The 14,891-nt window shown below is 40.1% G+C and overlaps 1 protein-coding gene across 1 annotated transcript in view; it reads left to right on the top strand.

Annotated features, from left to right (window-relative positions):
* The window catches only part of adamts16 (ADAM metallopeptidase with thrombospondin type 1 motif, 16), a 55,879-nt gene that overhangs the window by 22,165 nt on the left and 18,823 nt on the right, over window positions 1–14,891 (top strand). The window contains exons 7-13 of the mRNA XM_023430720.2: window positions 350–509; window positions 2,355–2,460; window positions 2,829–2,966; window positions 6,444–6,597; window positions 9,393–9,488; window positions 12,573–12,721; window positions 14,662–14,834. Coding sequence (XP_023286488.1) covers window positions 350–509; window positions 2,355–2,460; window positions 2,829–2,966; window positions 6,444–6,597; window positions 9,393–9,488; window positions 12,573–12,721; window positions 14,662–14,834 — 976 coding nt within the window. The remainder of the gene's footprint in view (window positions 1–349; window positions 510–2,354; window positions 2,461–2,828; window positions 2,967–6,443; window positions 6,598–9,392; window positions 9,489–12,572; window positions 12,722–14,661; window positions 14,835–14,891) is intronic.

Genomic DNA, 14,891 nt, shown 5'->3' with positions numbered 1-14,891 from the left:
ATGGGAAGCCGGGGTCTATACAATGAATGGGAGCCAAACTGTATGTTAGTCAAACACCGGCTAAATACTCGCTAACGGCACTTTTTATTTTGCTAGCATCTTTGTTAGCATCACATTAAACCCAATGCTACGTTGCTCGGGTAAAACAGAACATAATATGACATGAAATGTTTAACGTTTGTAGCGGTGGTTCCATGCTTAATTTCATAACCAATTAAGCATGTAGCCTACAGACTTCCTTAATTTGACATACATTTCATTAATTGAAATCCACAACACTCGCAGCTTCTTTCCACAAAAACCACATTGTGTCTCCCTCTACCTCCTTTTATCTGATTTATCTCACAAGGATGGCTTGGTGATCAACCACCATGCAGACCACACACTGAACAGCTTCTGCCACTGGCAGTCTACTCTTGGAGGCAGAGAGGGACGCCACCACGACCACGCCATCCTGCTCACAGGACTCGACATCTGCTCTTGGAAGAATGAACCCTGTGACACTCTTGGTACGACTTTGCTCCAATGTTTATCGCTGTACTGCTCAAAAAACATTGAGGAGTAGATTCTGCAGTAACAAAATGCATGAAATTGTAATTTGAGAAAATACAAAGGACAGCAAATGCATTTAGTGTTTTTCATGAAAGTCACTAATTTTAAGTCTCATGTATGCCAACCGTCCTTATTCTTTGTATGTTGCCCCTCATAGAAATATGTCATTCTCTCTTGCCGTCTGTCTCTCTCTGGGAAGATGCCCCTGTTGTCTGTCACACGGTGTGACTCAGGATCACACCAGCCAAACCAGATGTTAAAAAGATCAGCAGCTTTCAGATCTTTTCTGCCGCACAGGATCACATATGTATGTAATAATATAGAATAATATAGAGTGTAGTAGCAGATAAAAACAAATATCATCAGTTATGAGCAGGAGATATATGATCAGAAGGACAATTTGATTGATTCATCTGGATCTCGTCTTATTGAACTTCAAAAGAACATGCAGTAGTTTATTCATAAGATTCAAATCTGTAGAAAATAATGCAGCTTATTGCAAATGCAACACCAGAAGAACATAAATAATACAGTCAATTCCATGGCAGAACAGAGTTATACTACTACTTTAAACACACACACATACATGCACATACACACACACACACACACACACACACACACACACGCAGTGACTGTGAGTGTACACCATCTAACAAACTAACAACAGCTTGTTTGTGGTAATGACCATGCCAACACATTGTTGTCTTCCACACTGTGAGAAAAAACTTCCATTTTGTGTCCCAGAGACACACACACACACACATACACACAAATGCATGTATACATGCACTACCTTCAAACCCCAGACTTATGTTTTGACTTCAAAGCGTTGAGACTAACATTACCCTAGTCATTGCTATGAAAGCCCAGTTCAAAGGTGTGTGTGTGTGTGTGTGTGTGTGTGTGTGTGTGTGTGTGTGTGTGTGTGTGTGTGTGTGTGTGTGCGTGCAAATTGGCTATTAGTACTATCAGTCTGTATATAACACAGTTTATGTGCATAACTGTTACAGCCCTGTCCCTCAATGTTTTCCTCCATATTTCAAAACCAGTATATAAAATCAATGATCTACCTCTTTCCTGGCACAAAAATGGAACTAAATGGCAGTTCTCACAGTCAGTCTGCCTGCTTATGTTTACGATCATTATTCACATTAGCTATGTACATGAGAACATTACTTTCGGAGCTTTGCACTCTATAGCGAATGACTTAGAGCCGTGAAATAACAAAACACAAGGCTAAATTTTCCCTGAGGCAGTGAGACAAAAACATTAAGGGAGGCCCCCGTGAGTATTATCCGTTTTGATTCAGAGCCAGGGGTGCCGTGTGTGAGTGTCTTTGTGAGGAGAGGCAGAAGGAGAGTGGACAGAGAGAGGCAAAAAGGGAGCTGAATAGTAAAAGGGAGTTTAATATAGAAGGAGTGATATGAGAAAGAAGTGAAGACAGAGAAAGAATGTTTTTAAAGTGAAGTGAAAGGTAGCAAGGGGATCAGGGAATGTTCCCACAGAGTCCCATATTTTAACATATCGAGGGATTTGAATCCAGTAATGGTGTGTTTGATATTTCTTCTGAATACAGTCCACAGCAAGCTCAGACTAGAATGTGTCTCTCTTAGAGAATCCTCTTAGTTTTTTACTGACAATGCACTACACGTTTAAAAGTTGAATATTTGTTAAGTAGGAGTAAACACAGATTGACAGTGGTCATTGGAATCAACAAATTACAGGTTATGTTGGACCTGACCGATCAAATAATTGAACCGTGATGTCCACTTTGTAAAATTGTATCACCAAATTTGCAGGTTTTGCTCCAATTAGTGGGATGTGCAGCAAGTACCGGAGTTGTACCATTAATGAAGACACAGGACTTGGTCTGGCATTCACCATCGCTCATGAATCCGGACACAAGTAAGGGTTTCCATCCCTCTATTTGTTTGTGCATCATGTCAGCATATTTTCAAAAAGATTTCTAAAAATGTGTTTCTACCTACTTCTTATGTACATTTAATATGTAACATGTGTCAGCATATGGTTTAAAAGAAGACAACAGAAGATCTATATGTGCAAAGATTTGCAGGCTAATGACAAAGTTTTAATCCTTCAGGTAGCCACAGTAATGCAATGTTTCGGTTTATTCTTGTTCACCCTTTCTCCAAACACATTTCTTCTACTGTTTAATCAAATAATATTGCGCTGTGCCATTAATATGGAGCTCTGTCACCATAACTTGTATGTATTGTATTGGTAAATCTTTCACTCTCTTTTTAATCCCCCAGTTTTGGAATGGTCCATGATGGAGAGGGTAACGTTTGTAAGAAGTCAGAGGGCAACATCATGTCTCCCACATTAGCCGGTCACAATGGCATCTTTTCCTGGTCTGCCTGCAGCCGCCAATACCTCAGCCGCTTCCTCAAGTAAGCAGCCATATTTTAGCATTACTGCTATGCCTTTATTGTAGTGAAACAATGCTAAGGGAATTGATTTAAGAAGTACTTATTGTTGATAATGACATTTATGGTAACACTGCTTGAAGAGTCTTATTAAGTTCTCAAAACATAAACTATATCATATCCATATGGCATGTTGATGAGTAATGAGTAAATCCTCATTCAAACTTTTGTTAAGTGCTCATGCAGCAAAAACATAAAGCACTATATCAGTTTATAAAAGAGAATTATTCAAACAAAGTCCCCCTGGCAATAGCCACTTTAAAAATGCATTGTGTTTATATCATTCAACATGTGTTACTGATAGATGAACATGTGTTGCAGAAAAAACATGTCAACAGCAGATACGTCAGTTTCAAATTCTACTCAGATCCAAAGAGTGCCAAGTGAAAAACTGCACTTATGTTATAACGATTAAAGGACTTGCTTTATTTTACAAAAGCAGAGACAAACCGACCTACAGAATGTATGCCTGCGAGAGGCTGAAATATATAAATATACAAAACATAGCAAGTAAGTGAAGTGATATGTGGTGCCGCTTTTCTGCAAGTGTTGCTTTACAGGCTGCATACGTCATTGTGTGTCGAGGTACATGTGAGTGAATGTGTGTCAGGGAGAAAGTTGTGTGTGTGTGTTCATGCAATAACTACATTTTCATGCATGCAGCCTGCTCACCCAAGTGAAAAACAAGCATCACGGACATAGCGTCCATGTGTCTGGCTGTGCTTCTATGTGTCTGTGCATGTGTGTGTGTATGTGTGTACTTGAAACCAGATAGCCCAGAGCCAGTGCCCTCCACTAAATTTACCAGTGTGTTAACTGAACTGTCAGGTCTCCCCTCTCAGAGTGGTGGAGACAGACAGTGTATTTCCTCGCTGAGTTATTAGAGCTGGAGTGACCTCACCCTTGTTAGGCCTGTCAGCTTTATATTAAACTCCCATCACCCCCTGAGGCCATGTGGAGGGGATCTCTGCACCACTGAACCAACCAAGGGTCGTCCTCCTGTATAATCACCGAATGATAAAAATGCTGAAGTGCTGTACGTTTTCCTAATTGCAATCAACAGAATGTTATCATACATGAATGTTTTTGGCTAAATGTGTCTCACTGAGTCAACTGACTCTCCTAAATGTCTCTACATTAATCTGCTATGGAGGGGAGCGCTGTGTCAGCCAACAGAGTTCTACGTCACACCCACTCTAAATCTGCCTCTCCTCAGTCAGCTATGACAGAGAGGTCTGTGCCAACACTGTATGTATAGTCAGGTACTTTATCTGAGCTTTTTGTCGTGCCTAAAATGGATTGACAGCTTTCATGGCAGGAGAGGCAAAATCCCCTTAAAAGCCACTTAGCGTTGTTTTTGTTGTATAAGGGCTGGTGAAAGCTATTAAAAAGTCAGTGATACATGAAAGTTACAAAATTCTCTTGTGGTCCCATTTCTTTTCCCAGAGTTGAGCATGCCCCAAAGGACACAGTTTGGCCTACTGCACACCTTATAGCCAACATCTCTGTGTTTCTTAAAAAAGTGCTTGTCTTGTCACATTTTGGAAAAATATGCTTTCCTGCTGAGAGGTTTGATGGAGAGGCCTGATAACACTTTGAAATCTGAATGATAAGTGTGCAGTTGAGGCCAGCAGCAGCTTAGCTTAGCTTAGTATAAAGATAGGTAACATGGAAGAAATATAGCTCATAACTTTTTATACCAAAATTTAAAAAATACAATTTTATCATTTCAGTGGGGGTTATGTTCATTATTTCATGGCTTGAAGCAGTAACTTCCAAGAAATAGTTCAGCACATAACCCCTTGTAAAAAAAACTTCACTTCATTTTCACACTTAAATTTTCACTTCAATCAGTGAGCTTTAGAGGTGCTCATGAGTCAATTTACTTACCTCGAGACTGAGCCAGGCTGTTTGTCCCTGTCTGTTTGTTAAGTTAAGCTAACCAGCTGCTATCCAGGTTCGTGTTCACTGTAGACTTGGGAGTTGTATCAATTTTCTTGTCTGACTCTCAGCACTCTCTGTATTTCCCAAAATATTTAAACTAGTCTTTTAAATACCTTTTTAGTGAAGCTCAGATTATTTTGTGTTCATTGAAACTGCCAGAGATGTTGATAAAAATTAATGATGACTTTTGAAGCTGTAGTTTGCTAAGTGAATACTCTCATACAGTAGTAGTCTTTCAAGTGACAATCTGCCTGTGACCACTGCTCCTCTTGCCAGTCCTGTAATTGGCTTATGTAATCAAGACCTTTGAGACTTTTCCATTTGCCACATAATTTTGTGTTTAATGTATCAACAGACCATGGGGAATTGAAAATGCCCCGTAATTTTTTTTTGTCTGGAAGAGATGAGTCAGGAGATCTACAGGGAATCCTAGAAAAGAATGGTTGCTTTTCACATCCCTTTTTTTTTTTTAAATCTCCAGTTGATGATAATCTTGTGGTGTACTGTGCTTACAGCTGGAAAAAAAAAACATTTAGTTTCAAGGCTTTTGCAGTGCCATCAGGGAATGTGTCCTGAGATCCTGCAAATTAGCTACATTGGGCTTGTAATTTTATGTCTTTTGTAATTCTATGTGTGAGTGAGTGCCTGCGTGCATACATGCTTGCCCACGAACCTTACTTGTTCACCTGCTGATGTGTGTACACTGTAAATGTAATTTATTTTCCAGAAACTTTATTATGTGAATAATGTAGAATATCAGAAAAATTACACTTCCAGAACAGCCATTGTTCTCTGTGGACACATATGACCCATAAACCAATGGAAGATCTCACGCACACACAGACACACACACACACACACACACAGGCACACATACTCTGCTAAAGCAATCAGGACCACTCACTAGCACGTTGAATCATTCCAACATATTTTGCCTTTTCATGCTCTTTCCACCATATTTTTGTATTATATTCCCCCGCCTGCAGTGTTTAAGCTGTAAAACATCTCTGTATAGTAACCAGTGATATCAGTTAACATTGGAAACCCCCCACTGGTGTTACGATATGAGTGATATGGGCAAGGATTTTTTTATGTCTGTCATAATTGAGTGTCTGATGCATTAAAGCCATTACTCTCAGGGTTTGAGTTTGGCAACTTGTTATGTCTCCATGGCAACACTTTACGGTACTCTCCAACACTGGAAACAATGGAATATCATGGACTGATGCTCTCTGTTGTGGATTTTCTGTGGGCACATTAGGGAGCTTTATTTACCAGCTTAATGAAGCATAACACTTTATCACGTCTGTTTGACTGTTCATGTCTGCTTGTTCGAACTTGTTTTAATATTAATAATTATTCTTACCCCTATACTCTTCCCCTCTCCTTCCCTGACCTTTTCACCACCATTCCCCTCTTTATGTTGCCATCCTCACTCCTTCATCCTTCCTCATCTTGGGTCCTTTTCCCTTTTTTATTACCCCTCTTCTCCTGTAGTTCTGCCCAGGCTCTGTGCCTATCAGATGAACCCAGAGCAGTCAAGGAGTATCCATACCCTGAGAAGCTGCCTGGCGAGCTGTACGATGCAGATACACAGTGCAAATGGCAGTTTGGGGAGAAGGCCAAACTCTGCACCCTCGATTTTAAGAAGGTAAAATTGATTTTGACTCAATAATGCCAACCCATGCAGACTTAAAAATGAGTTAAAAATCCTGTGCCATGATTCTCTCAGGGTTTTTTCTTAGCACACCCAATGGAACCTGAGTGCTTAATTAGTTTAACAAAAAAAATCTGATGGCAATTATTTCCTAGGAAAAACAGAGAAAGAAATCGAGAAAGGGATGGGGAGAATGAGGTAGAGGAAAAAAGAATAAAGGAAAGAGGAAGGAAAAGAGAAACAGCTTAGGGTTGCATGCCCTCATGTGCACGCACCCACACACACACACACGCGTGGATGTATACTTGCTCTCTCACATGCACGCACATAAAACAAACTGTGAGAGTTATAATGTTGCCCATGAAATACTCACAGGGATGGATGACTAAATATACACTGGAGAGTTGCCAATGGGAATCTCTCCTTGTCACTCTCTCATTTTCTCATTACTGCTGATGTTGCTGTTTGAGATACCCTGCCTCAGTCCAGATAGGATTTAGTTTACTTCATTGTTTTATAACACTCCTAAGGTGTTTTAAGTTACTGGTGTTCTAGCATTTGGATAAGAGGTCGTGGGTCCAAACATGGTACCCTACCTAAATCTCACCTGAATCAAAGAGGCACCCTTCCCTCCAAAAAAAGGAGTCATTGGATATTTATACTATGATACGGATATGGATATATGGTCATATATATATGGGACAATTACATTTGATTTCTTCTGGGGCCATTCTGGCAAAGAGCTCTTATGTATGAAAAATATAACGTACTCTGAAAATCACTGGCTAGATTGCCAACTGGATAAAGTGGGCATCTCCACAGACCCAATTCACTGCACAGCAAATAATTTGTCATAATTTGATTTAGATAATTGGTTAATATAAACAAAATTAGCAATGCTGTGTTGGTCCAGGGGTTCTATGTCCAAGTATATGTTTAATGCCTTGAATGTTTCAGTTATTATGCACTCACATAGCTTATTCTCAAATACATGTGTCATTTAATCAACTTATAATCAAACAAAGTTGTGGTACGAAGGTGAGTGTGGTGGGTTTAACAGGGGGCCACAGCCCATTTTTGCATTAGGACCCCTTTCGGGTGAGTGCGGCCCTGCAGGGAGTGTGCATACATGGATTATGTCAGTAAACTCTAAAAAAAAATTGGCCAATATCCTTACCTCCAGGAAGATAGAAAATGAGACTTTAGCAAGTGGGCAGTTATTATAAAAATTTCAGTAACTCGTATGAAATGAACATTTTTATATATACACTATATATATATATATATATATATATGTATATATATATATTTACGAGCTTACTTTTGAGATTTCTATTCTATTGAAGACCATGGTGGAATATGATAACATTGTTGCGAAACATATAAGCCTGGTTTCTAGTTGGGAAAGAGGGTATAAAATGTCACAGTGATTATCAACTGGATTTGAACCCATGATACTGACACATGCTATCCTCCTTAACCTAGCCACCTAAACATTGAAACATTAATGCGTTGTTTCAGCTATAGGATATTTAAGAATGGCTCCCTCATGGTTTTTTTTTTTTTGGTCTTAAACTGTCTCTGTTCATGCACCTGGTAGCAGCAAGGTGCGCAGGACCCAAAAATCCCCAAGCAGCCTTCATGCTCACTGTCTTTCCAGACACTTGTTACTCATAAAAAACACTCAAGTATCAGCCTCTGCGGTGCAATTCATTGTGTAATGAAATCATATTTCATGAAACTTTTTGGCAGGCGTTGTCAAGATAAAGTACCACTGGAGTAGCCAAAAGATACTCTCCATGGTGTTTGTGGTCAGATAGAGCTGGGTTACCCTAGCAAAAAGCAAAATAATATGTACGTATGTGTGTTTTTCCCTCTTTCTCCCTTTAACTCAGTTTCTGTCTCACTCTGTCCATCACCTCTCCCTGTCTCTCCCTGTCTACTCCTTCCATCGTTTGCTCGCTCTCTACCATTTTTACTGCAACAAAAGGCCTGAGCAAGCAAAACAGCCGGACAAATAGGCCATGGGATGAATTCCATGGTGGCTCTTTGCAGCTACAAGCTGAGGCCGAGGTGCCTGTCAGCATCTGCACTGAGTTGTCAAAATCTGATAAAGTCATTCAGATAGTAATAGAACTGATGTTAAAATGTAGCAGGCCATGTTTCTCAGGCAATGAGAGCAGGGAAACCACCCGGTATTCCCATCTGAATCTTTTAGACTACTGCTGAGAAACACAGCCATGACATCATGTAAGTTTAGTAAGGCAGTTGTTCTTTGTTATTGCATGTTAATGCATGGGACTATTTCTTTGTTTTAATATAAAAATACTGATTGCAGCTTTTTTCATTCAATTGTTTTGTCATTCTGCAACAGAAAACGATGGACGTGATTGTTTTTGTATCACTGATGCAATGCATTGTCTGTGGAATAATGCCTTGCAACAGTTGGACCAAATTTCATATATTTTCTTCTTTCTTTTCTTTTCTAAAATGTTGTTATCCTAGCTACTGAAGCATAAATATTTTGGAGATACAAGGTTGCTGCACACTGATGGCTTGCCAGAAGATCATTATTCACACAATCCCTAGTCCCCAACTTTCCATCAACATGTTTTAATAGCTCTCAAGAGGCAAAATAACAATGTTATCATAATTTATTGTTCTTCCCATTGCTAGTCTTGTTTACAGATGTTTTGGGAAGGATACTGATCATCCCACTTCTGAAATTTGGAGCAAGAAAACATGTTAGCAGCGCCATGTGACTTATCCTTTCTCTCATGTCGTTCCAGGATATCTGCAAGGCTCTGTGGTGCCACCGTGTTGGGAGGAAGTGTGAGACCAAATTCATGCCAGCTGCAGAAGGCTCTGCCTGTGGCCCTGATATGGTGACTTAACACGGGTTTTTTCTTTGTGTTCTTTGTCTCTGTGTGTGTGTGTGTGTGTGTGTGTGTGTGTGTGTGTGTGTGTGTGTGTGGTTTAAATGAGGGTTGGTGATACACTCACAGGATTTGTGACCTCAAAAGTGGCACCACATGACTGGCATGAGACTCCATTCACTTCTATAAGACTTTTTTTTTTTTTATCAACTTTGAGACAATTCAAGTGGTAATACCAATGATGTTTCCAACAACTAGCAGGTACATGCAGCTAGGTACTTCTTACTTCAGGATGTCATTAATCTTTTTTTTTTTCTAAATTCACCACCTATTCAGGAGGTAGAGTTACCCTTTGATCATACCATCCCTAAGATAACCTTTGTTCCATTTTAGCCGAAGGAGGCAAAATGATCTTACATTTGATACGCCTTGAAAACCTTGCCTTGTTTTGTCAAAAGAGGACGTGGGGGTTTTTTCTTTAAGTTTGACTGTAGCTAATACATGCTCCATGGCAACATCTTACCAAATACATCCACAAATGAAATGTACCAAACAAGACCCTGTCACAAACATATCTCAGCAGTTTTGGTGAGAAAATGGCCTCAACACTCACACACAACTCTAACAAAAAGTTTGAAAGTGCAGACTGAAATAGTGAAATATGTGAATTCAGTTTTCAGAATGGATTTTGCATCACTTGGACTACTTGATTTTTTTTTTAAGTGTGCTGCTTAGTATTATCAACTGTGTGACATTTATTATAAGAGGGGGTAGAGCTTGTAAAGAGATGTTTCACACACAGGCACACACATACATTCCTCTTCCAAGGGAAACCGCCAAGGGATTTACTCTGAGTGAGTAAATGTTACAAAGCATGATAGTATTTTATAAGGTGAACCGGCTAAATTGATGGAGATACTGTTATGAAAGTAACATTTATTGAGTGGTTTAGTGGTATAAAGTGCTGATACCTCCACTCAGTTTTGCCATTTCAAGACAAAAGGCCTTGAACTGTGTTACACGGCACGTCTTTTAACAGCGTTGTTTTACGCGCCAATGTCATTGTGTCCCAGCAGCCAGCGCAGACTAATAAATGCACTTGTAAGCTAGGTTAAGAGTTTGAATCGGATTTACTGTGTTTTTGATTTGAGTTCATTTGAGTGCAGCATCAATAAACTCTCTCTTCTTGATAGAGGTACCACAGTCTTCCTCCATTATTTTACCTCAGGGAGCAGCTGCAATTGGTTTGTTGCTGACGTGGCAAAAATATGCCATTGGGGTTGGGGCCAAAAAGCAATCTGTGCTCTTTATTTATTCTTTGTTTTTTTTCCTTCTTTCAAGATGATTCTCCCCCAAGGCTCGCACTCTCTCTTACCCTCTCTCCCCTGACAGCCCCTCGTCGACATTTGGTTCTCAATATATTGAACTTGATGGTTTAATCCCGCCCTCTCTCTCCACGGGACAATTAACTGAACACAAACAATGACAGGCTCACTTAGGAATCTGTGGCACTCAGCCGCAGGGGGAAAACTGAGGGGAAATCAGCTGTTCTACCTCGTAGTCAAGGACCACGAGATTAGTTGGAGGGGTGTGTGCATGTGTGTGTGCTAGTGTATGTGTCGGTGGGCTCGTGTGCAGGCATGAACACACAGTGAGATCAAGAACAGCCGAACATATGCCCGCTATCATTACTCATGCACGTGTGTGCGTGCGTGTGTGCGCACGCACGTGCTTGAGAAGGTTCCTGAGATCACTCCAGGGCGAGCAGTTGAAGATATATTGTGACTGATGTCATCTTGACATGTACAAATCCAGTTCAGTGGTGTGCCAGGAAACAGCTTGTGACATAATGTTGCTTTAAGAGAGTTTACATTTTGCAAAGTCTTCTCATGTTACATTAAGGGACTTTCAGTAAAGTTCTGCTCATTTTGTAACACGTGATAGGTTGTTGGTTAATGACTCAGCCTTTTTGAAGTACATACAGTAAATAACTTGAGTCAGTAGTATGAGGCATCTCCTGTACCTCCTCCACTATTCATGCAGTACTGTACAGACAATCTTTATTCACATAACTTTCCGTATAGTTTGATATTCCTCTTCTGCCTTGCCTGGTTACCTCATGGAACACACTTGGCAGTGTTCATGGGTGGAACACTGCTTGGTCAGGGTGGCCCCCTGTGTTTTCTCCAAGCCACCAGTAGGGTCAAGTTACTAGTGACCAGATTATGAGAGAAATTGTCCTTGTCGAATTGGGAGAACATGGTTAGAATGTCAAAAAATGCATCGTTAAAAATCTCCCTGACCTGGTTCACTTCTTTCAAAAACTATGTTGAAACCAGATATAAATACTAATAAACAAGTCACAAAAAGGCAGATACCACACCCTTATAGTTGATTTGCACTGGAAAGAAGTTAAATTATCTCAGTCCCTTGGCAGATATTTATTCTTTTGTTTCAAAACTAAAATTGTTGAAAAGAATGTTTTTCAGCAGTGAAGAAACATTACTATGTTGATTTGTGCATTGTTGGCAACAGTACTGTATTTCAACCTGTTTCATGTTTTTGTAGTTACATTTTTGCTTTTACTGCTTTTAAAAAGAAGAAAAATTGGAATGAGGTGAAAAGCAAAAGTTAAATACAGTGTAGGGAAAACAACACAACATGCAAATATGACGGTGAAGGACAATGGTATGTGTATTATTTTAGGAGAATATCCTTCTCAGGTATGAGACAGTTTTTTCCATATTTCAGTTGTGTTTGACTTACCTCTTTTAATTCTAGCTGATGACAGCTCAAGGTGGGGACTGTCCAAAAAGCAGCACAACTGGAGTTTCACTGAGAGATTATGAGTACATAACCAAGTCTGTACCATGACCTTTTTGACAGCAGTTAAAGCTGAAAGCTGCTTCTTACAGGCCTCTGCTATGGTTTGACAGACAGTGATCATAAAGAAGATAAAGGGCAGGGTCCATTGGAAAGTCTGTGTGTCATAGACAATTTAAAAAATTTTGCTCTTTGTTTGTGTATGCCTCCCTTCTTCAGCCTCCCTCTAACCCACTCATAATTCCTCTCTCTTTCTCTCGTCTTCTCCAGTGGTGTCGTAGGGGCCAGTGTGTAAAACAGGGTGATGAGGGCCCGAGGCCTCAGCATGGCCAATGGTCAGAGTGGTCATCCTGGTCTGCCTGCTCGCGAAGCTGCGAGAGCGGAGTCACCTATCGAGAGAGGCAATGCAACAACCCCAGGTAGAGAAATACTCAATAAACAGGCCCTAACAAACTGGCACAACAGTCCATTTTTAGCAAAGATGAGAACAGCATAAAATGTTCTACAGTTAGGGGAACATTTTGCTTTCATAAGAAGATCAATACCACTGTCATGTCAGTGTGTTAAGTATGGAAAGGGAGCCAGGAGGCATGCTCAGGCAATGCATTTGTCAGACAGCCACCACCACACACTTGACCTTTGTGTAGTGCATGTGCAAAAGCCACGGGCAGGCGCTGCTCAGTCCTCACACAGCTACAAGGTCATCATGGATAAACCTCCTGAATCTCAGCCTGAGGAACAATCGTCATGGCCAAACTTAAGCAGTTATTGTTTACAAAACCAAAGCTGACATTCATTACACTTTCACATGAATAGTGGGGTATTTTATTTTGTGGTTGTATAACCTGTGAACAAGTTGGCACTTTTGGCAATAACTTTTTTTGTTATATTTTGTTATAACTCCGTATCACATGTACATTGTCAGTTTGATTTAGTTGACCAAACTAGATTGTCCCCTTTGCTGTAGTTTAACGTCTTCCAGGGTGAAGTAATTGGTAGCTTGCAAAGCTATGTTTTCAAAGTAGCTTCCCCACCAATGCCTTTTTCTTAGCACAGTAACATCTTATAATCTTGTCACTTGTTTGCTAAGAAATTGTTACAGTGTTGAGCTCCGATTAGAATTCATCAAATTTATGTTTGTGTATACGGGTTAAATAGATTGGATGCAGCATGTAAATTAGTGAGCTTGTGAGGTGGTAGCATTTTAAACGATCAAAACATTTTCAAATTAAGCCATCAAAATATAACAGTGAAACCCACCCCAAAAAAACTGACCGTTTATGTTTTTGCCTACCCAAGCAAAAATCACATAGTAAATAATCTTTATAAATATACCATTTCCTAGTTTGCAAGATCCATTCTATTAGGTTCTCTTAACTTGTGTTAAAATAGCTGTAGCAATATGACAAGTGTTTGTTTACCAGGTAAATGTAAGCACACAGTTATACTAAACACTAAAATATGCAGGAATTACCATAACTAGCATGTATGCGAACAGGGAAAATTGTATACACATTCACAACTGTACACACAGAGGATTAATGGAGAGACGTTTTGGTACAGAGATGGTCTGTACCGTTTGTGATTGCTCGATTCAAGGCCACGAGTATATTAAGACACGTGATTAAAGATGATGTGAAGAACCCATGTGAAGATCCCTCACATGGGTTTGTCGCTTCATCACTTATCTGCTCACTTAGTCCCTTACTCATCAGTCACTCAGGATTATTTGCACTTCCAGTCAGTCGGGGGGCCCTGTCCTAAATGCTGGGGCCTCCTCTTTATCATGTCATGCCAAGATCCTGACAAGTGGTGGACTAAATTAAACAGAGAGTGATGTGGAGAAAGACCAAGAGATGGGGGAGGAAGGATAGTGGTGGAGGGAAAGGAAGACAATGACAGGCGAGAGGAAAGAGGCAGAGGAGAGAGAGAAAGGGGGGAGGGATAGACGGTAGAAGAGATGACAGAGAAGGGATTAAAAAAAGCGAAAGATGAAATGTAAAGATATAAAGGGAGAGAATCTGAGAGCGAGAGAGATATAAGTGACAATGTGATTGGAGGGCTTATAGAGGGTGTAATTGTCCCATGGAAGGGGATTTAAAGGAACATAGCCTCGAGTTATACACCTGTGATTGGAGAAGCTTTCAAAAAGACACACCCACACACAGCCACATACATTGACGGGAGGATATTCACATATATAAGACAGTTTGACTTGCTCACTCTGTAGATCACATACATCTGAGAGGAAATCAGAATATTACAAAGTAAAGAATTCTACAGTGAAACACTGAATATTGAAATAAACAAGGACAAATGAAAAGCTTTATTTTCATGACACGTGTGTTCCTCTCTGCAGACCTGCATATGGAGGGAAGTTCTGTGAGGGCTCCTCCAGGTCGTACAAGCTTTGTAACACTGAGGATTGTCCCCCCAACGCCATCGACTACAGAGCGCAACAGTGTGCCGAATTCAACAGCAAACAGTTCAGAGGATGGTACTACACCTGGAGACCATACACTAGAGTGGATGGTGAGACAATGGCTGAATTCATTTTCAAAATTACTTAGGAAAAAAGATGTGAAATGA

The sequence above is a fragment of the Seriola lalandi genome, unplaced genomic scaffold, assembly GCF_002814215.2.
Source record: "Seriola lalandi dorsalis isolate HSWRI2012SDOR001 ecotype SW California unplaced genomic scaffold, Sedor1 jcf7180002054910, whole genome shotgun sequence".
Classification (NCBI taxonomy): domain Eukaryota; kingdom Metazoa; phylum Chordata; class Actinopteri; order Carangiformes; family Carangidae; genus Seriola; species Seriola lalandi.
The sequence above is the reverse complement of the archived record's forward strand: the minus strand, read 5'-3'. Positions and strand labels throughout refer to the sequence as shown.